This window comes from Anas platyrhynchos, chromosome 1 (genome assembly GCF_047663525.1).
Source record: "Anas platyrhynchos isolate ZD024472 breed Pekin duck chromosome 1, IASCAAS_PekinDuck_T2T, whole genome shotgun sequence".
NCBI lineage: Eukaryota > Metazoa > Chordata > Aves > Anseriformes > Anatidae > Anas > Anas platyrhynchos.
The window spans coordinates 62,465,160-62,487,679 of record NC_092587.1 but is presented as its reverse complement, the minus strand read 5'-3'; the positions used below and the strand labels follow the sequence as shown (position 1 = coordinate 62,487,679).

General features: G+C 39.5%; 1 protein-coding gene across 16 annotated transcripts in view; it reads left to right on the top strand.

Moving 5' to 3' along the window:
* The window catches only part of FGD4 (FYVE, RhoGEF and PH domain containing 4), a 110,262-nt gene that overhangs the window by 48,643 nt on the left and 39,099 nt on the right, over positions 1-22,520 (top strand). For 15 of the 16 annotated variants that reach the window (XM_072039282.1, XM_072039310.1, XM_027472079.3 and 12 more), the window contains one exon: positions 20,489-20,653. In XM_072039282.1, coding sequence (XP_071895383.1) covers positions 20,489-20,653 — 165 coding nt within the window. Of the gene's footprint in view, positions 1-5,180; positions 5,477-20,488; positions 20,654-22,520 lie in introns of those variants that run through there. The other variant, XM_072039290.1, reaches the window with a different exon arrangement.

Sequence of the window (22,520 nt, the reverse complement as noted above, 5' to 3'; positions counted from 1 at the left end):
GGCACGTTACAGCTGAGCTGGAGGGGAGGGGAGGGGGGGGGAGATGGAAAAATACTACTAGTTGTTTTCTAATTGTGGCACAATAACTGCTCATCATACCTGCCTTGGTATTGCTTGTGTTAAACCCAGATCTTTGCATGTGAACCAGGAGAGCTGGAGGAGGGACGGGTGGAGTAGTTTTTGATGTCAGAACTGGGAGGGAGAGTCCGTTGAATAAACTTGTTTCTGTGTGGGCTGCAGATTCCGGATCTTGCAGAATACTTCTCACCTGGTGAGGCTAGTTACCCATCTCTTTAATGTACTATTGTTATTCTTCGTTATGGCAGTCCAAAATATCCATTTTTAGACTCCCTTCCCACCCAGCTCACTTCTTTGGACTTGTCCCTTCTCTTCCTGGTGGTTGCTTGTTTTTGTAGGTCACTTGCTGAATCTAGTTTGTTCCCCATCTTATTTTTCAATGGGGACATGCATGTATTGAGCTGCACCATTTTTTCTTCCTCACACGCCTACGTGGTGAAGCTTAATGGATGCGGCTTAATGAGACCTCCAATAACTAGGTTTGCTTACTGTCCTCTCTCACCCTTTTTCCTTCTGTTGACACTCATGCTTATCTGACCCCACGGGCCATCTAAGCCTGCAAAGTTAACAGACCAATCCCAGAGAAAATGAGTATGTTTCTGGCAGATTAGTGAGCTGAACTGGCTTGCTTCACTGCCAGACAAGGCCCTGTAAGGATAGGAAGAGCAGCGTTTTCCGTCATCAGCCACTGGCTTGATGTGACTGTACTCTTGGGCTGCATGCTGATCACCTCGCCTTGCTTCTCTTGAGGTTATTGGGCAATCATGCATGAATTTCATCCTTCGTGTATCCATTCAAGGGCCCTTGTCAACTCTTCACAGCTACTGCACTTGGTCATCATTAACCTTTGCAGTCCTGGGCAGCCCATTGCTGCCCCTGGGTAGGATGTCAGAGCTGAGTTGAGGGGACAGCCTGGCTTGGAGAAGGGTGGGTATGTTCCTGCCTGCTGTGCCGTGCCATGCCGTGGCTTCCACCACACACCTCTTGCAGCTGGTCAGGTTGTAGAAAACACCAGTTCAGTTTGCTAACCTGAAGGAAAACTCTTTGTTTTGCCTGCGGGGATTTTCCTGATGGGTTGCATTGCCTGATTGTGGGCTGGATGTTTTGATAAAGGATAAAATTGCCTATAGTTGCAAAGTGGTTCATGTACTAGAACCACTAAATTGAAATGCAGCTGTATCGTTAACCACATCCTTGTGGGCGTCATCTCCCTTCCTTGGCAGAGAGGAGAAACTGCTGAACATCCTTGTGGTGGTTTTCCTCATGTGCAGCTCCTGGTAGTTGGCAACAGAATAAAAGTCAAACAGCCACATGGTGATCAAAGGCAGGAAGCCAACACCATGTCCCCCCCTACAGCCTAATGAAACAACAAAGCACAAGTGGCAGGACTGTGTTGGGATCTTGCACATGGCTTATTTTAGGTTATCCCAAGAATCAAGAATTAAAAGCAGCATGTGCAATGGCTGAAGGAGAGTGGGTTCTCTGGAGCAAGGGTGTGTGGTGCCTTGCTAGCTAATCCCATTACCCTAAGAACAGCTGGGAGCCAAGCAGTACGATGCAGACTTTTCTAGCAGGACCTTGGAAACTGCTTTGGCTTAGGGACAAAGCATGCCTTCAGTTTTGACTAGGACCAAGTTACTGTCCTTTTGAAGTACTCGGGTGGAAAGGAAAAGGGTGAGAGGTAAGTAACAGTGTGAGACAGCTGTATCTACCTTATAGGAACCCTGTGAAATGTGCCTGTTTGTTTGATGTGGTTTTAAGTCTCTTTTGGATTAACTGATACGTTTAAAGGTCTGTCACAGGAAGAAGAAGAAGGAAAAACAAAAAGGAGGGGGTGCTTTCAACAGAGCTCACTGATGTGTTGGAATTCAAACTGTTTGTGCCCTGTTCTGTGCTAGAAGGGATCTGAGGCTACTGATCCTTTAGGTGGAAGAAAAATCACTTTTTCTCCATGACTGGCTTGCAGAAACTGCATCCCATATCCTGATGCAGTATTCTCAACAAAACTTTTCAAACACTCTGTGCCTGAAGTGAGCCTGCAGAGAGAAGGCAGCTGAAAGCAGAGAGGCTGAACGTAGGGCTGTGATTCACTGTCACATGAGCTGATTTGTTCTCGGGGGTGTGTGAAAGTGTGGAATGTGTCCGTGTCGCCCTTTAATACTTGGTTCAACTTTTCGGACTTCCTGAGTGCTCACAATAATGTGACTTCGTTCTCAACAGTAGCTTCATCAAATTAGGAATAGTCAAGAGAGGCAAATGATTTGAGTTCTCTTACCTGCAAGATGGGGAAAATGCTAAGAAAGCTTGTGAAGTTTAGTTTGCAGAGTGCTTGGAGGTGGAAACTCAGAGTAAACCTCCTGTATTTATTATAAGTCATTTAAAAACTCTAGTACTGGCGTCATGAAGTCATATGATGAGACAATACTTTTGAGTTGAGATAACTCAGTTTTGTAAAGTTAAACTACTCTACTGTGCATATCTGTGGACCAAAACTATGCTGGTTTTAGTTTGAATAATTATTTTATTAATCTTAAATGACAGCAGCTACACAGTGGTATGATTTTAATTACCCGCTAATGAGAACACTTTATTTAACTAGCTGTTCTCCATGCCCCTTTTTCTGCATTTAGAAAAATTTAATAAAATTAAATTTATTATTCAGTTAACTTTTCTTTGAAGTTCAGGGACATGATCTAATGACCAGTCAGATATAGTTGTGCATCTTGTCAATGGGATTGCAACTAATATTTGATAATATGACATTTGGGTGTAGGTTGTACTTTGCACTGTTTCTGTTCTTATAGTAAGGAAAGCTGGGTATAAAACTCATGTGAAACCAGGGGAATAGATTAATGAGATGTCCCCATTGTATCTGTTTTAATCTCCCACAAATCCCCTTATCTGCTAGCTAATCAAACAGAGATAAAACAATTAATCTTCTCTTTTATTTTTTTTTTTTAAGGGAGGATTTAAACGTGTTTTGAAGTTAGACTTCGGAGACTTTATACCTGTTTTAATGTTGCTGTTCTGGAAATGAAATTTCACAATGTCCTTCAAGTTTGTGAATTTTTTTTATTATTATTTTTTCACTGAGCAAATCAGGATCTGAAGTTGCTCTCCATGAGCTATTGCAAGCAGTGGAGTCATCTGATGGGTAGAGGGTGGACCAGCCCTAGTCAGGGCTGGGATCTGGTGTGTGCTCTGTGCCTCCTGCTGGCACCTCAGGGATGGAGGAGAGCAGAATCTGGGAGCTCAAATAGCCTCCCTCCCACTAGTCTCATGCTGCAGAGTCAGAAATAGCAGGGATATGTGCTTACCCGAAAAGGAAGACTTGGCAGCTTGTTTTAATTTTCCCTGCCACCGCCCTATGCTTACCCTGGTCTGACCCCTCGTCTTCTCTTCCCTTATGGCAGGCAGTATCTCATATTTCTGTAACTGCTTACCTGAACCCATTGCTTTTCCCATCTGAATTTAAAATCTGCCACCTATGTGCATCATCAGTGTTTTCCCTGGGTTCGGAAGCGTTCATCAAGCTGAAGGAAGATGGAACAAGTCTCACTGGCAGGTGGACAAAACAGTCTGGTGTGGAAAATGGTTTGTTTAAAATATGGAATACCCAAGAAACTGCATCTTCTTTGCAAAGCCTTTTCTGGAGAGAGATGGTGTTCTGTTGTAGGCTTGCTTCATCTGGAAGGCCCAAGTTAGGAGGCAGTCTTCAAATTCTGGGAGATGAGCTTCAGAACAGAAATGTAACGTGTTCATTGGAATTCTCAGTCTGGTCTCTTAGTCCAGCCTTTTATAAACTTAATCATTTACACAGTTACTTTTTGTTTTCATGGTGTATTGATGACCTGGGTGAATGAGATTTCTTTAAGGAGACTGGAATTACTGGCTAGGAGTATCAAAGATGGCAAATTGCCATTTTAGCGGTTCAAAAATAACATGCCAAAAACAAACAACACACGAAAGTCTGGGTTAAAGTGCTAAAAATGGATTTTGTTCAGATCCAGGTGCGCTGAACTTGCGTCTCCTCAGCTTAAGAAGAAAAATAAAACCAAAATTTTGAAATAAATAGTTGCTCTTACAGGTTTTGGAAAAAAAAAACAAACAACAAAACACAACAACAACAACAAAAAGTTTGACATCTGTACTAGAAAGGAAATAATTAACTTTAGCCCTCGTCAAGAGAGCTGTCTCCTCAGTGAAAAAACAGATATTCATAACAATGGATTGTTTTGCAAATGTATTGCCTGTAACCCTTGGTACTTGTCCTTCAGAGCAGCTCTGCTGCAGCATGCTTGTGCGTAGCCTTGAGTGTGAGGATTAGGAGTGGACCTTGGTGGAAGGGACTGCAGGGAGATGTGGTTTGGAGCCCTGGCTGAAGATGACCTCAGCTGCAGCGAATGAAGAGCTGGCTGCTGTATCCGGACTCATATTATCCAAATTGACAGGGCTGGATTTAAATCCTGGTTTCTTTCTCCTGCTGGTATAAATGCATGCCAGCCAGGGACCACGTGATCGGAGTGCTCACATGTGAGCAAAAAAAAAAAAAAAAAAAAAAAATGCCATTTTCAGTAACTTCTCTTTTCTGTTGGTCCTTTCACTTTTTGAAAATTTGCATTTCACAATACAGAATTCACTGTAATCGCTTTCTGTTCTGCCCTTGGGCATGATAGCTAGTTTATGCCATTTAAAAATTGATTTTAAATAATTCCAGGGAGTCTTAATCTGTTCCAAATAGGAATTGTCATGAAAATATTAGCTTTAGTGTAGACTTCTTTGTCCACTGCTCCAGTATTGTGTGCTGTGTTTATAAACTTATTCCTAGAATGAAGTATGCACATTATACAGTGAAAAAAAAAATTCTAGAAACGAGCATTGTGTAGCGTAAAGGGAGAGCGAAGTCCTGACCACAGAAATGCTCTAATTTGTCCTTTAACCTTGATAGTGCTTTATTTTCAAAGAGCAACGCAGTTTGTAGTGACGGAACTTTCATAGCAGCTGGGGCATTAGACAAAACAATTTATGGTCGTCCCTCCTCCTCTTCCTCCTCCCTTCTCCAGCACTGTGTAGTTACATAAGCTGATTTCTTTGTTTTTCCTCTTTAATAGTGAGTAGCAGCCTTCACTTCTTTCTCTAAGCTGACTGGCTTGCATGCTTACGTTTTTCCTCTTGAAACTGGCTGGCCAGAGGAGGAGCGCAGTGTAATTGAAAGACCCAGCATGTAAACTGTCGGCATATACTGTACATCTGGCAAGAAGTCCTTTCTGGCAGTTTATAGGTCATGTAAATAGGATATATGTCAGCGTGCCACAGGGTTATTACCACTGTGAAAGCAATTCCTCGTGCAGTGGTACTGGAATATATTTAAAAAAAATAAAAATGTCTTCTGAACCAGGTAAGACTGAACGGGATGCTTCTGTTAAGCCTTAATCTCTGCAAGGCTTGGGGGTGGTTTTTGTGTCCAGAGGCACAACGAGTTAAACTTTTTTGGGGGGTGCCTTGAAGCAAGTAAACACATTAAAATCCAGCTGCTGTGTGAGGCAATACAGCTGGAATGTGGTGGTGTCTTTTTGCTTTTATTCTGAGTAAATGAGATTGCAGTTGCTTGAGCTGTTTGCCCAGTAAATCTGCCACACAGGGAACTGTGTTACTTTTGGCTTGTTCTGCTGCTGCTTTCACCAGCTTGAGACTTTCTAAAGCAAATCAGTTTTGTGATATTTATTTCTACTTCTGGCTCATTTGTCAGGTTCATTGAGTTCCGTTCATAGCTGCGAGGTTTCTATAGTGCACTTCTGTAAATCAGCACTGGCTCAAAGCACTCTCTCCTGCATTGTTTTAGGAAATAGGTGTATGCTTTCAATGTGCTTAGCTTTTGTTGTGTGATCTTGCAATAATCCATTTAACTTGCACTTCTGATACTTTTAAAGTACAGGATTAGCTTCCAGAATAAAAGAATGTCATCTTGTATTACACCATGCAATGAATGGTCTGGACTTTTTTCATTGAAAATATGTTTCTAACAATTTTTAATACTGTTGAAGTTGCTGCTTTACTTGAGTAAATTTTGCAGTTCTGACAGAAGTTCAGCTTAGGGTAAGTTGAATTAAAATGGGTTATATTTAGCCCTAACTTCTGAACATTTTTAATTCAGTTCTGCACAGAGATATAGGTAGAATAGATCTGTGGGAGGTCTGGGTTCAGCGTGCTGGTTTTCCTCTGGAAAGCCCTCTGAGGGTGCATAGAGGGAGGGAATGATTGCATGGATGAGCTTGAGAGAGTTGCTAGAGAAGCTTGGAGTAGATGTCATTAATGTCCCAGGCTCCTGACCTCAGTGTTTGTGGGCATCTGATTTTTCATAGGTACAAAGAACGCTTGTTTTAAAATCTTTATATTGTCTCCTTATCTGTCTTATTATCAGGTTTGAAGTTGCCCTTCTCCCTTTAGATTTTGGTAATCACCCAACAGAATGGGCATTATAACTTTCCTCCCACTTTGTGTCATCATTCCGTATACTGAGAAAAATCTACATGGGATAGTAGGAAACTTTTTTTTTTTCCCCCACCAGTCTTGCTCTTTTCTTGCTGTTTTCTAGGATCTGTAATGCTTACTGTTTTCCTATAAACATAACACAAACCCCCATAGATTTCCAGGAAGCTCAGTGTGGTGCCGTAAATACTATTTTTGGTATTACAAGTAATCTTCGCTTTTGGCCTTTGGCATGTTTTTGGCTATTTTAGTTTGGCTTACAGTATACTTACGTATAACAGGGGTCATCTGAATATAGAATACACTGGTGAAGCTGTGATCTCTGATTCTGAGAGATCGGATATCGGAAGTGCAAATGCATTTATATGTGCCTTAGGGTGACATAAAGAATACTGTCATAGTGTTGCGGTGTTTTTCAGGCAGTGTCTCTTTGCTCAGGCTCCAGTTAGAAGTTGTATGAAAGCAGCTGTGGACTGTCTTGCAAGTACCTGGCTTGAAGGGTGAGCAGAGCGAAGAGCAGCCTATGGAAGAGCATGTAGGGATCATGTAGCATGACCTTCCCAGGCTGGTATCAGGAGACCCACGTGCATAGACGGTATGCATAAAAATGGTGACACCAAGTTGTTCCAGTCAGTGCAGGTTCGAAATGGAGAGGGCAAATATCTCTTGAAATCCTAAATAGCACCTAAAAGACACATGGAGCTACTGCTTCTGCTGTCACTTGCTGGGGCACTGGGACTTGAAGGGACAGTGCCTCTGTAGGGATGTAAATTCTCACATCAGTTTAGTCACTGCAACTGCAGTGTTAAACATGCAATTGAGGGAGAGCATCCAGTTACCTGACAAAAGCAATTGTTCTAAGTATTGAAGGCCTTTAACAAGTACAGGAAATGTGTACAGTGCATCTCTTCTGGAGCTTTGACGTTTTTGAAGAGAAGAACTTTACAGCTTTATTCTTATTTTTACTATTCACTATAGGGTGAAAACATCACTGAAAACCTCACTTGAAGCAATGTCGTTTTGAAAGGTTCAATGATACTGTGACCCATAGAAGTCACCAGAGAACTGGGTGTTCTTCATTAGCTCCATCACTACGCTTTGCACTGTGGCTGCAGGCCCCAGAGTCTTCTGGTCTTTTCAGTGCTAGGTGCTATATAAACAGTGAAAGGGGCTGGTGGTTTACATCAGTGCTTGTAAACCTAGTGAGTTTGAGTCTTTTCTAAAAATAGAAATTAGTCATGGCACGCTCATTTTCCCCATGTTTCCCCCCTGCCCCAGGTTTACGATTGCTATGATACAAAAGGATTAAGTTCCTTGAAGGATATGGAAACTCAGAGTCTGTGTTTCCTTGCAGTATGACAGGCAGTAATTGACAGGAAGAGGAGTTAGTAGTTATCAAACACAATCTTTGCTTTATGTTGTTGTGAAATATTTAACACACTGTGACTGCTCTTGCTTGTGAAGATGCCCATGCAAGAAATGACCTGTCGCTTGCAGGGAAGGAGAAAAATGAAAAAAATAAAGGAGGGAAGCAACAACTGGGTGGGGTCATATAAGGTGGAGAGGGATTGGAGTATTGCCAAACTTCAGGTTATAAAAGAAATGAAATGTTTAGGCTTAAACAAATGTTTTTTTGTTTGGTTGGTTTGTTTTGATTAATGTCATAGATTTTTGTTTGCTCTCTGTTTTGGAAGACTTTCATTCCTGACATACAAGCTGTCAGCTTTTTTTTTTTTTTTTTTTTTTTTTTTTTTTTTTGTTAATGAGTAATTTGATACTGTTCTGATGCCAAAAAGTGAGGCTTTAAGGAAAACAATGAATGCTGCACAGGAGTCCTCAGGGTTGTGCTGGAGCTGGACGAGCAGCCCACGTGACCGAATGGGTGGGTGCTGCTAGGGGGCTGCCCAGGCCCTCACTGGGCCTTTCCCAGGCTTTAGGTCTCATCCCCAAGCCATTTCAGCTTGCTCACACAGCAGAAAACTAGTGTGATACAAGCAGCATATTGTTTTATTGTGGGGTTACGTTGGCCTGGCAATAAATACAAAAGGTATTAGTGTTGGTAAGGAGTAAGTGATGGGAACTCCAAGGATGGTGAGGAAAGGAAGGGGATAAAACTAACCCTTCTCTGTGGGGGTTGTCTTAGTCTCTGTAGTTTTATTTTTGGTTTTGAGCAGCTTTTTTTAGTCTGTCCTGAGGCCATAAGCATTTTCATTTTCAGAATGTTTGCAAAGTGAAAGGTTGTACATCCTTCAAGTGTGCTGGATAAAACTCACGTTGTTTTAAAATCATTTCTCTTTAGGAAGTGTTGGTGGGTTTAATGTATTTTTACTTTATATGACTTATTAAAAGCATTTTCTATCCATTTTCTCATTTGAAGATAAGGAAGTTATTTAAACAATCATATGACTATTAAGCTTTTTGAACAGAATGGTAAATATTCATCTGAGTCTGCAAGAAAAAAACATTTTAATTCTCTGAATTAAGTTTTAAGACATGACATTTCAAATTCATCATATAGTAGTTGTTTTTTAAAATATGTTTTAAATGGGATTCTGGAAAAGAGAGGAGAGAGAAATAAACATTACAATTGTTCTCAGTTTGTATCTCTTGGCCAGTTCATAGCATAAAACGTAAAGCTGTTGCAACCTGTTTTGATGTTCAAGAGGTGATTATGCTGATGGCAGGTCTGTTGAGCTGAAGCGAGCTCTGTGAACAGCAGCACAAACAGTGGTAATTTTTGGCAATGTAAGGCTAAAGCTTTATTCCCCATTTGGATTCCAGGCAACATGTACTTCCTTCCGTAAGGATGATTAGAAACTGATGAGTTTGCATGAAATGGTGATCTCTCCCTCTATCGCTCTTTATAGGCAAGGCGCCACATAAAAGCTGGCATAATTCTGGTAGGCTTTGAGGAGACAGAAAAAGGAAGGTCCCTCTTAAAGGAAGGCCCTAAATGTACTTAAAGCAAGCTTTTTCTGGCTATTCTTACTTTTTTATTACTTTTTTTTTTTCTTCCCCCAACCAGGTCAAAAGCAGGAAGCACTCGAATTCTTGTGAAGTGTCCAGCTTTGGGTTCTTTATATTTCTGTTTTGGTGCAATGAGCCATTCCCAGGGAGCTGCTTGTTTTTCTGTGTCTCGTAGATGATGGTTGTTAATTACTTGGCAGGGAGATGGGAGTGCTTGGGGAGCCTGACAGCGGGCTGTGCGCCGCTGACTTTGGGGAGGAAAAGTGTTCTCTGCTGAGCAGCTGGAGCACCTCACAGCTGTGCTGCTGCCAAGTGTTTAAGGGACTCACAGCCACATGTTTATCACCCGCTTTATCACTGTTCTTTATTGCACCCATAATTTTAAATATACTTTTAATCTTTCAAATAATAAAAAGTAGTGCCTGGTATGCTGTTGTGATGCTATTGTGCAGTTAACATGCTGCAGCCTTTTCTTTAATTAGAGCATATTATTTTAAGTCTCGATTAATATAAGTTTAGAGAATAGGGTTTTGACACAAACACACACATTTCAATACTGTTTTCTCTAACAGTAACCCTTAAGAAGGGATCGAATGGAATTAACATCATCTAGTTGCTACTTGCCTCTAAAAGGGGTGCCTTGTCTTTCTTTCCCCTGTCAATACATTTGCATCTTTGCCCAAGCCCCAGTGCATCTGAGGTGACTGAAGGTGTGAATCGGGAAGAGAGTTAGTTGCCTTTTTTTTTTAAATTTTTGGCAGGGTTACATTTCTGAGGGCTTAACTTTCCCGGCCTGCATCCTGTGGCTAGATGCATGCCAGCACTGATGCAAAGTGGTGGGAGCAAGCAGCCAGGAGGAGGGAGGGGAGCGGGTGGAAGAACTCATGTCAGTGCTGGCTGGCTCCTGGATGGTTTTGGGTTGCCAGATCTGGCCCGACACACTGCCTCAGCAGCCGGCAGTGGGAAGCAGTTCCTGTCTATCAGTGATAATTTTATTGGCTTGTATTGCATAATTGACTTCTGTTTGGACCTTTAGCTATCATGCGTTTCAGATATAATACATATACATTCATACCTTTAAACTACTTAAATGCTGTCAGAATGTATTTTTATATCAGTGTGTTCAGATCTGCTGAAAGAATAGATGTCAGTTATAATTTGAACCTGCTGTTATTAGATTTTTTTCCCCTTGTGGGTCTGTGGTATTTCTTTTTTTTTATTTATTTATTTCTAAGCATCCTATTTCTAAAAATATTTTCCTAGCAATTCATCTTTCATCAACAGAAGTAGCTGAATGTATGTCTTACAGCATATGTGTGTTTTCTAAAATAGCTCTGAGTTGAGATGAGATGAATCTGAAAGAACTGCATAGGTAACTGGGCAGAGAAGAAGAGGAAAATGTCAATGATTGACTTGATAGGGAGGTCTTCTTAAGCAGTGTATAGTGAGCAAAATGGTGAAATTTTCATTTCAGTCTTATCTTTTTTTTTTTTGAAAATCTAAGTATTTGTCAAAACTTACCTTGTTTTATAATAGCTTATAATTTATAGAAGTGGAGTACTTTTTTCATTCTTTGAATTAGTATTATAATTGCATAAGTATATTTTAATATGACATCTTGAATAATTTCAATAGTTTGTACAAAATAGAAGTATCTGCATGTTTTCCTAACATGACTCCAGTACTGGAGGTGCTCTCCTTAATATGGAATGTTAGGCTGCTGCTTAGTTATGCCATCCTGCTGGTTATCTTATATATGGTAACTGGAAGAAATGAAATCATCTTAAGACTCAACAAATCAAGCAAAAGAAATATCTAGGGCTCAATGCCACAGCCCTTGTTCAGACAAATGATCAGTGGGTCTGCTTATTCAAATGGGGTGTTCTCATTAAGTAGGAGGTCAGGATATTTCAAAAATGATGAGTGCTGCCAGTGTAAAATATGCTGATATCAACCTAAAATTCATTTAAAAAAAAAAAGTTACTGTTTTGTAGAATGGCTGGGAAGCCATTCCTCACCTCACAGCTCTACAAGGAAAGCGGAAAGGAAAAAATACTTCAGCAAAACTTGGCAGAAATGCTTCATGCTAATCTTTTCTCATGGTAGCGTTCACCACAATGGCTATTAATGCAGTAGGAACTTGAGAAAGACACAAACCTTACTCAAGCCCTTCCTTCATCAAATGCATGTGAAACTGTAAAAAACTCAGAAGGACAGGGAACAAATGGCCCTCAGGTACAATGCTCACCAATCTTACCACGATTGCCACAGGGAAGAGATTGAAGGATGTAGTCAGTACTCCCCTGGGACTGTGAGATATAGCCACATGAGAAGCACTTCTTGAGCTGAAAGTTGCTATCATGTATTACGGAACTAGCAAAAGACTGTGTTGACAAGGAGGGAGAAATTACCTGAAATTACCTGGTGTAGAAATGAGACAGTAATAGCAGAAAGCTGAATGTGGTGGTTTCAGGGATCAACTTACTCTGCGTTATCCTGGAGCAATGAAACTGCTGCTACTTACTATACACTTTATTATTTATTTATTTGTTTATTTATTTTTGTGTAACGTCATCATTTTTAAATACATAAAGCTTATGGCTTATCATTTATAGGGTCAGAAACCTTGTTAGCCTTTAAGTCTTGGAGATAGTCTTCACGAAAAGAAGAAAAGGAAATCAGGCCCAAATCACTTAACAATATTGATACTATTTTATTAAAAACAAACTATGAAAAGTCTCTACAGGTAAAAAGAACACTGCTGCATATTTTCTGTTTAGATTTTGGGCTTGATAATACATGTTCAAAGACCAACGTGAAAATGAGTTTGAGGGACTGTTTTGTAATACAGAAACCTAAGTATTCATGCGAAAAAGTAGTTCTTGATTCCTGTAAACAGAACTTGTTTTGCTTATAGCTTTCCCTTCGATCATATATTTTCTTCTGGAGATGTGACTTGAAAGTTGCTTGTCTCTGTTCATATGAGAAATCTCCAATAATCATTAAATAGTTGATTAACAACAGCCATCACTAAAGCCATTGTCCAAGTTTATAGGAGTACAGGTGACTTCTAAGCGTTTTAGTCTGTGTTTTTGGCTGAGGACTTCGGTTATGAGCTACTACTCTCAAACCACAAACTGCACGTTGGCAGCACATTCTGAATTAGTGGTTTCCACTCAAGGGAAACGCAGGCGTGCTTCAGCCAGAGCCGGGCAGTCCTGCCTGCTCCCTCCATGCCCCTTCTCCCCTTCAGAGGAGGGGGTAGCAGTGGCAGGTTTCTGGAGGCCCTGCCATCTGGAGCAGTTGCTCTGTCAGTAGCAAGGCCCTCCATCTTATGATGGAGGAAGAAGTAAGAGTAGAAAACCACAGCAGCAATGGCCAGCAGTGGGGTTGTCGCGTTATCTCACAGACTTGCAGCTTCCGCAACTCTCCACCCCTGTGGCCATCACTAAACCTCAGCTTCAGCTGAGGTACTCCACCCCTAAGGTGCCTGAGCATCAGTTTCACCACTGGCATCCTCTAAAAACTGACTGATTAGAGAGCACTTGGCACTGCAAGTCTGTAGACAGTAGGAAAGTTGTGGTCCAGCAGGGGGAAGGTGTAAAAGATGGTGACTGCAGTGAGCCTTGTTCTCAGAAGGCTCAAACTGTGGGTTTTTAATGCAGTTTTTAAAAGCTGTTTGCTGTTCCTTTTTCTGTTTTAGTTTACGTGACTAGTTAGCATTATACTATAGTATATGCCACTTGGACTTCTATCAAATTAATTTTGATTTTAAAGACTCCACATACTGAAGGTGTTTTTTTGACTTGCTTTGCATCCCCTTTCCTCATATTTCATTTCCATATTCCTGACTCCAGAATGTGCCCTTTCTGATGAGGCATGTATTGTGTTCCCTGTTGTAATCTCTAATTGTTGAATGGAGAAATTGTAATGTTTTCTAAGGAAGTTGGTTTTTGGGCTCAGTCCTGGAAAGAGCCATTTGAAGTCTTGTACAGAGTTTTTTTATTTTACTGGAGCAGTGCCAGCACTGTAAGTTTTGTTATTGTACTAATCCAAAATCTAGACAAATGTTGAAAGATAATCACATTAATTGCTGACTTACTCCTTTCACTAAGACCACAGCAGATGCACAGGCCTGCTTACTCGGAAATTACTTTTAGATCAGATCTCAAAGAACAGAGATCACAGCCAGGAAGGAAAGCAGAGTTAAGACACACTGAGTATGCCTGCTATAGCCAGTGTTGGCACAACATACGTAGTGAATGTGAAATTCACCATTGAGCCTTTTACTTTGTGTTATATATAGCATCCTGAGACTGAGATCAGAAGGTTATCGATATTATATCTTGTTGGTATTTCAGTGCTTCTTTTTGAAGCTTAGGCTTTAAAATCTTAAAGCAGGTAAGCTGTTTGAATGTAGTGGCATCAAAGCTGGTAGCTTGGCAAATTTGTGCTCTTTAGCTGCAGCTACTGTAAGGCACTATTTCAGGCACAAAAATAAAAATTACTGTGGGACAGACACATGGTTTCTCCCAGCCAGAACAACCATAAAGCTCAAGAAAACATGGGAAAGGTGACAGTGACTGCTTGCATCTCATGAATACCCACAAAACAGACCAGTGTAGTAATGTGTCATCTTAGACCAAGCAGATATGGGCACATATCTGCAGATATGGGTATGTATCTGCTTTGAACTGGGTTCTATCAAAAACTCTCTGTATAACCCAGAGCTTCTTAGAAGTGAAATTATTTCAAAAGAATTATTATTCATAATGAAATAATTTCTTATTAGAAAATTGTGTATCTCACATGGTTGAACTTGCTGAAGTTTGTTTCAGTTCTATATTCCTGCTCTGTTTGTTTTCAGTGGCTCACCTGTGTAGTGTGCATACTGTAATTTGGAAACCTCTGTTCTGCATTATTATGCAAACTAGCTTACCTATTAAGAATCTGAATGTTTTCTGGTTCCCAGGAAGTATTGTATAGCATGTATTTGGCACAAAAATTTTAAGTTCGGTAATGTTTCACCTGTTTGATTTTACCATCAAATGTTGTGGTTATATTCACCATGTTTATTGAATAAAAGGAGTGGTATTAATACGCTTTTTGCTTTCTACCTTATTTGCTTGCAGATTGGTTTACTCCTTGCAATAAATCCTATGAAAGGAGAGGACAGCATTTGGTAATCCTAGGCATGTTTCCATGCAATAACATGAGAAATAATAGCCTCGTATGCATCACATCTCTGTTATTCCCCAAAAGTGGTCTACCTTCTTCTGCTGAACCTAGAATATTTTTGCTTGTGTCTGGAGAATAGCTTTGCAAGGAAAAAAAAAAAAAAACAAACACTGCATTTTTGGATTTTGCTAGCAAGTGTATCTGAACTAATACTACACTAGAACTTGATCCGTGTCTTAAGTTTTTCCAAGATTCCACTCTTCAAAGGTAATTCTAAACCTTCTGATATTTGCCTTTTATTTTTTTTTTTGTTGCCAGCACCATATTGCAGAAAGAAAACTAATTTCTTCAGCTACACAGCCCTCCTGACTTCAGCAAGTTATTTTTTTTCTTTTTACAGCACTGCATTATCAACTGCTTGCAGTATTTCAGCAGTGGCTCACCACAATAAACGCTGCCTGACGTTTAACCTTTAGAGCTCATCTGCACAGAACAGAGTATCAGTGTGAAATTTTTGTACTATTCTGAAGTTGCAAAGCATTCACAAGTCTGTCATCGCTATGATAGAGAGGGGACAGTGTATCAAAACGCAAATACATAATTAACTTCAGAGGATAGCATTTAATAGAATTTGGAAGAAGGTACATTTTTTGTTTGTTCTCATTAGAGACACTTGGACCTCCAGGCTTCCTACTCACCTCCTCCATACTCCAGATTTTCAGAGAGCTTTGGCTTATTGCAGGCTGTTATTCTTAAAACATGTTTGGGTATGTAATTAGCAGTATATGCCTCAAAGTATTCTATGGGTTCCTCACAAACAAGGCAAGCCTGTGAATAGTAGGCACTGAGTTACTAAAAACTTAATTTTGAGAGCAGGTTTGGACACAGCTGTGGGCAAAATCCATGACCTGATTTACTAGATTTCCTGCTCAGGCCTCAACAAATCTGTTATTGTAACTGCTTGTGCAAGAGTCCTTTGGCTGCTTTCTTCTTTGTACTTAGGAAACAGCTCGTTCTTGCCCTGGCCCCGCTATGGCTCCTGTAGCGTTTAGTGAAGTAAGTGGATGTTTGAATGAATCTTTTTAGTGTCAGAACTACTTAATATTGTTTTTAGTTTACCAGGAGATTGTATGCCTAGATTTATGTTGATAAACTAATGCTTTAGTTAAAGGCTTTGGTAGGGAGAATATTAGCTGAACCTCCATGTGCATCTGAGGCAAATAGGAAGGGAGAAGCTTTGCATCGAAGTTATGTGAAAATATCTAGCTATATTAAATCAAAATCACAATCATTATGGCAGGTATTCTTGGGACTTAATGCAACGTGTGCGTGTGTGTGTGTGTATATATATATATTTGTGTAGTTTTCAGAGAAATAAAACTGTTTTTGAGACTTAAATTTTGCCTCTTGCCAATCCCGAGATAGTACCCCTTGCCCCGTAGGCTTTGGTTACATCTGGAAATGTTGCATTTTGTACATTCAGAATATACAATCAAGAGAAAATCACAATGGCAGTAAAAGTTAGAGGGTACTGGAGCAATACGGATGCAGGGATAAAAGCGGGTATCATAGAAAATTTGATGGTGTTGAGATTATTTTCCTCAAGCTGATGGAAGACCAATGCAATACTAAAACATTACTTTAACCTTTTGTAAATACACAAGTCTTTTTTTCATGTTACTGGCATTTCAAGCTGGTTGACTGTCTAAAATGCTCATGGCTCCAAGTTATTTTTAATTAAAATACTCTGAAAAATTAGATAATGCGTCTCCTAGCTTCAAACATCTTCTAATTTTCTTGCAGATGATAAGCAAAACAACTTAGCACTTATCAAACTTAAAATGTTTGTTTTTCTTTTCTGTTAGTTATTTCTCTTCTTTCTCATTTACATTCTTGCCTGCCTCCATTTTAATTTTCTCTGCTCTTCAATGTATTTAATCATCCCCAATTATAACAGGCTGTGTTAGTCCTGTACTAGCGAATACAGTAACTGGCAAGTAGTATTTTGCTCATTGCATGTCCGAGTTCAGTTAAAATCTCTCTGTTATTATAATATATACAATTGCAGAAATACACAGGTGTTTCTTAAATCAGATTAAAACCAATCACAATGGGGATCTGTTTCAGCCCAGTAGAAACTGCAGGCTTTTGCAGCATACCTGCCTTTTTGTATATAAAAAAAAATAAGCTGTACTTACAGAGGAACGATTGAATTTCTAAAAGGTAGACGGGTTGCTTAAATGGGCAGAATTGAGCAGAATTGCTTGTGGAGCAAACATTTGGTATTTTTGAACATGCTGAAAATAACGTGTTTGGGGTTTTTCTTAAAATATACTTGCAAGCCTTTGTTATTAGATAGAAATACAGGAATATTCACTACAGATTTTTGTCACATTTATTTATTTACTACCTACATCACCTGGAAGGTAGTATCTTTCACTGGCAAGAAACTAGGGCTTAGATTTCCTGGGATGTTAAAGTGTGCTTTTCCTCCAGAGAATGTGACTACACAGTTCTGTATAGAAGTATGGTGTGGCTAAAGTTTCATTTACCTTTTTCCATTCCAGCTTTACGTATGAAGAAAGCTGAATGTACTTTGTTCATCCTGATGCAGCTATATTACTCTTCAAAACATGTGGCTTGGGGATGTGGAATGATTAACAGAATATCTGTAGCATGTCAATCTGCAGCAAATAAGTCTTCCAGACAGCATGAATCATTCATATAATGGCTTGTGCAACAATAATGAATTTGAAGATGTTCTTCTTCCCTGCACTCACCAAGCGTTGAATTGTTAGGAGTGTTAAACCAGAGTATATTTTAGGTCAGAATGCTTCTTGGAGTTTTGTATTATATCAGCGGTTGCAGAAGATCTCGCTGCAAAGAAGCAACCTCTTCTGTTGCTTGTATTACAGTGGAGGAGCTTTGCAAAATGGCTTTTGTGCATTGAATGCAATGAGCATGTGCTAGTAGGGTGGATGGGTGGGGGGATGCTGACAACAAAACTGATTTTTAAAGCAGACCAATGTTTTTGCATTAAAAGTTTGTTTTCAGATGTTCCTGGTTTTGTGAGACTTTGTGCTAAAGCTGTGTGTGTGTGTGTTAACAAGGCAGAATCCAAGCCTGAATAGTTACTTTGAGGAACTAGGGTTGCATTTAAATGATAGACTTAGACTGAAGTAAGGACTGCTGCAACAGGGAGCTGGCTTGCCCATTGCCAGCCATGTTCCTGCCTCTTCCCTTGTGCCAGCAGTGGTGCTGGAGTGGCCATGGGTTCAGTGAACCCACCTGTCTAAAACGAAATCCAGCTTTCAATTGTTTCATTTCTGCTGCTGATCTCAATGTGTGGTTCCACAATTGCTGGTGCTAGCCTAGGAGGAGTAGCCAGGAGGAGAAACTGGAGTAGTCACTGACAAGGAGGGAGAAGGAACTGCCCTGTTCAGCAGCAGCTCTGTGTCTGGGTGAGTGATAGCCTTAAACAGGAGAAAGCACGTTGATAAAGTTGCATGTGTAAAGTATGTTCAAATTCTGTCCCTGGCTGTACCTTGTTTTCTCAGGGAATTTGAATAATAAGGTACTATTTTGATGGCGATTTCCAGCCTTGGCCTGAACAGTTGGCAGTAGCAATGCCTCTCACTGATCTGCAGTTGCGGAGGTGGAAATCTTGAAGTGAGCTGTCAGATCTGCAGACAGACAGAACAGTTTTCAGAAAGCTCTAAGACATCACACTTTTCACCCTCACTGCAAAGTTGTAAGACTGATTTCTCATGTGTGTTCAGTAGCCTACCTGATGTGTGGGAGGTAACTCCTGCCAGGAGTTACTCTTTCTTAAAATTGTTTGTAAGTTGGGGATTTCCAAATTGGACTGTGAACAGTTGCAGTATGGCATGGGTTTCTGTGGGAGAGGGAAGCTCAGCCTGTCAGCTCTTTGATGGAGATGGGGAAGACTTGCTCATACAACCCCATGCCATCCCCTGGGTCTGGCCAAGAACTTTCAATGCTCCAACCTACATAGGAGAGGTGGAGATGGCACTTAAGGTATATAAGGGATATATCCTGGTGTAATGTGGAATGATCTGGGACAGAGCTCCCATCATAGTACAAGACAACTTTTTGTATCTGGAGATACCAAAAGAAGCACAGCTGAAGAATTTCCTCCTAAGATCACAAATGTCTGGTGGGCCTTATTAAATTATTAAATTGGCCTTGGTCTGGAACCAGCCACCTTTATGTTCTTGGGGTAACTGAATGAAGCAGAAGAGGGAATGGTGCTGTGTTGCAGCCATGGGTGTCCTGCATGTGTTGTGATCCCAATACTAGTGCCTTGGTTGTGTGGGTTGTTGATCTCTTCATGGACCTTTGCAAACCTCCATTTTTTTAGAAGCAGCTTCTTAGTGTAGGGCTATTGAAGTCTTTAAAAAGATAATAAGCTTCTAAGAAATAAGCATTTGAAAATACTGTAGCAATCCACAAAGTATTGAAGAGTCTTTAAACAGTGTTAAGCAATAGCTGTGGAATCTCTTTCCACTGCTGTTTTAAGAGTAGGCTTGGCTGTTGCTAAGAATGGCTTGATATAATGGATTTTGCCTCGGGATAGGAAGATGCATTATATCAGCTCTTCTAGGTTCTGCAGACCAGTTGTTTTTCAGAAGACAACAGAGGATTGCCTTATGAAATGGTTGGCTGGGTTTTGAATTATTTTTTTTGGAAACTAGCAAACAAAACCCCAGTTGTACTTCATTTCTGCTAGTACAAGCAAGAGGTAAAATGATGGCAAAGAAAAGCAATAAATTTAACTATTCAAACTCTACCCTAATTATTTTGTGAAAATGAAAATAATTATGGCAACACTGCAAAAAATGAGAAATGGATTTTCAGAATTCCCCTTGCACTTCCCGACAGAAAAAAAAAAAAAAGTGGATTTTTTGATTCAGGAATGGAAGAATACTGACTTAAGTGAGATTTCCAGGTCCTTCATATAGTATTTTAAGTCTTTGATAAGGTTTACAGAACGAATAACTTCCACAGCCACAAAACAAAATGCATGGTTTAGGCTTACAGAAGTACCTTTCTAACACATGCTTTTACTACAGTTTCTGTTGTTTAGAAATGTTTTGCTTTATTTTTGCATCCAGCTTTCTTACAAACAGCAGCATATCTCTCAATTAGAATGAATTCCGTCCTGCTAGGACAAAATTCAGTAGAAGTTCACTTGCTTTGCTCTTTTTTTTTTTTTTATTATTATTATTATCTGTAGTAATTGCTCTGGCCTACCAAAAAAAAAAAAAAAAAGACATTTAGCAAATTTTGGATGTTACCCTCAATAATAAAAGAAATATTTTGAATGTATAGCATTTTGTGAACACTTTGGATACAGAAATAGAATGGCTGAAAAACATGCTGTTTTTTCAGTAATTCTATTGAACAAGCACATTGACAGTTCAGACGGGAAGAAGTCAGAGATTGTAAGCTTTCTCTAGGAGATACTAGGCAATCCATGGTGGAAATATATATATATTTATACATACATACATACACATGTGTGTATATATATATATATTTAATACATGCAACTCTTCAAGATTTAAGCAAAGTAATAAGTTTGAGTGAAAGGTAAAGCATATTTTTACAATAAGACACTCTTCAGAGTGAAGAGAGGTATTCAGATTTTCTCCGTGGAGAAGTGTTAGCACTTACAATGTGTGTTTGTACTCATTCTACTTTGCATTTAATCCTGTTTCTAACTCTTGTTTTTTTGAACATATTTGTTTTTCAGGCAGCAGCATCTGTCCAAAGTCCTTAATACCGTCTAGATCTTGCCCACTGAGTGCCACAACCAGGCTAATTGAGCAGAATGCACGCAATGAAGCGGCTCAGGGATTAAATGGAAGTGTGCCAATCAACCAGTCCCCACGTTCAGCTTCAAATCCAAAGCCACAAGGTAAATAGTATCAAATACTTCAGTCTGGTAATTTGTTCTTCATCTTACTTTCAGAGAAACAGAGCACCTTGAAAGAATTGTACTTCTTGAAGAGAAAATAATGGGGTAAAAACTTGCTATGGAAGTACAAATGTTCTGTAAATGCTTTGAATGTGTAGTTTCTGATGAAGTAATATTTTGCTGAAAAAGGTTCTCAGAAGAAAGATTGGACTTACTAACATGGTTTAAAAAATGGTAGATGGTGCTTTCATCTCAAGTATCTAGCAATTTGCTGTGCACGTACTGCCAGGCAGCAAGTGTGAAAGTCTTTTGGTGCCCAAGACGTGGCTAGTAGTTAGAGATGAGAAAACATGTACAGGTCCCTTGTTAATATTAAGCTGATGTCAGGGCTTGTTTTTCATACGGATTACCATTTTTGAGCTGGAAGGTTGTGATACTATTTTTGAATGAGATAGTGTTTGGCAGACTGACTTCACAGCTGGGAGGAAATTCAGGACCTTTGAGATTTCAGCTGAGCTCAGTTCAGGTAGGATTATGTGGAAAGAGATTGGAACTCGGTGCTTGCACAGTAAAAGCTGTACAGCATGTCCTGCAGAGTAGTAGATTGCTCTTCTTCCTGTCCATAAATAGCGTTTTCAATTTTAGAAGATTAAGAGGTTTCTAACCTACATGTTGAAATTACGTATCTATACCTCTAACCATTTTTATGTGGTCTTCTCAGTAACGTTGATGATTCTGCTGAGGTTGATCATAACAGAGTCCCTATGTTCTGGAAATCTTGAATTCAAAGAGAATCTGAACTGATGTCTTTTAGTAGCGATGTACAGTAGGAACTTCATCTCAAAAGGAAAAAAGTGAATTTTGAAGACTGATATCATTTTGCTCAGTGAATTGGATTCTAAGAGAGCGCTGATATGGCAGAAGCTAGAGTCACTTAGAGAAAACTAGATCACATCTAAACTATGAACAGAAAATAAAATCATGTAGACTCATCATGTTGTGGATTTAAAAATCTGTGTATCAGTCCATGGGAAAATGCATCTTGAAGAACTTTGCAGTAGTTAAGTAGTTAGAGTTAAGGAGGGGAAGAAATTTTTGAAAAGCTTTGTTTATTTAGGGAGAATGAGAGCAAAGTAAATATTTTTTTATGTTGTTTGTTGTTATTTAACCTTTGATAAAACATTTTTAGTTCAGTGAACAATACTGGCAGTCATATGTAAACGTTGCTTATCAGAGTGGTCTTTCTGCACCAGTTCCTAGGGCTCTGAAAAGCATTCTCCAAAGCTAAGTTAGCAAGAGACCACATGTTCTTCCCAATAAAAGTATTTTAAAAGAGAAATGGGCAATGAATAAAAAGATTTAAACTTTTCAAAAACAAAGCCCACTTGGTATAAATTTCATCTGTTAGATAAATTAGGCATTGGATATTATTGAACCTCATTCATTCAAGGCATTACATAGCTGTTGTTGCTCTTTTGTAGCCATGACTTCATTTATGCCAAAATTGCTTGCTCCAAAAAGTGGCATAGCCAGGAGTAATGTCATAGTCTAAGAAATGCAGCTGTGGAGATTCAATACAATAATACTGTCATAAATAGTATTTTGTGCGTGCTCCATTCATGGGCCTATGTCTCTCTCTGTTCCTATTAAATGTGTGCTGCATATCAAAATTACAGAGTATTTTGTTTGGGCTTTTTTTTAATTCAATTGAAGCAAAACAAAATAGCATAAATGAGATCAGCATTTGGGAGACCAAATTGTTTAAGCAAACTAAATTGATCTAGTTTATTAGTTTAAATATTACTGAGTTTTGTTTGTTTGTTTGCTTTTTGAGCAGCTATTAACATACAGGTATGAAGTCATTTTA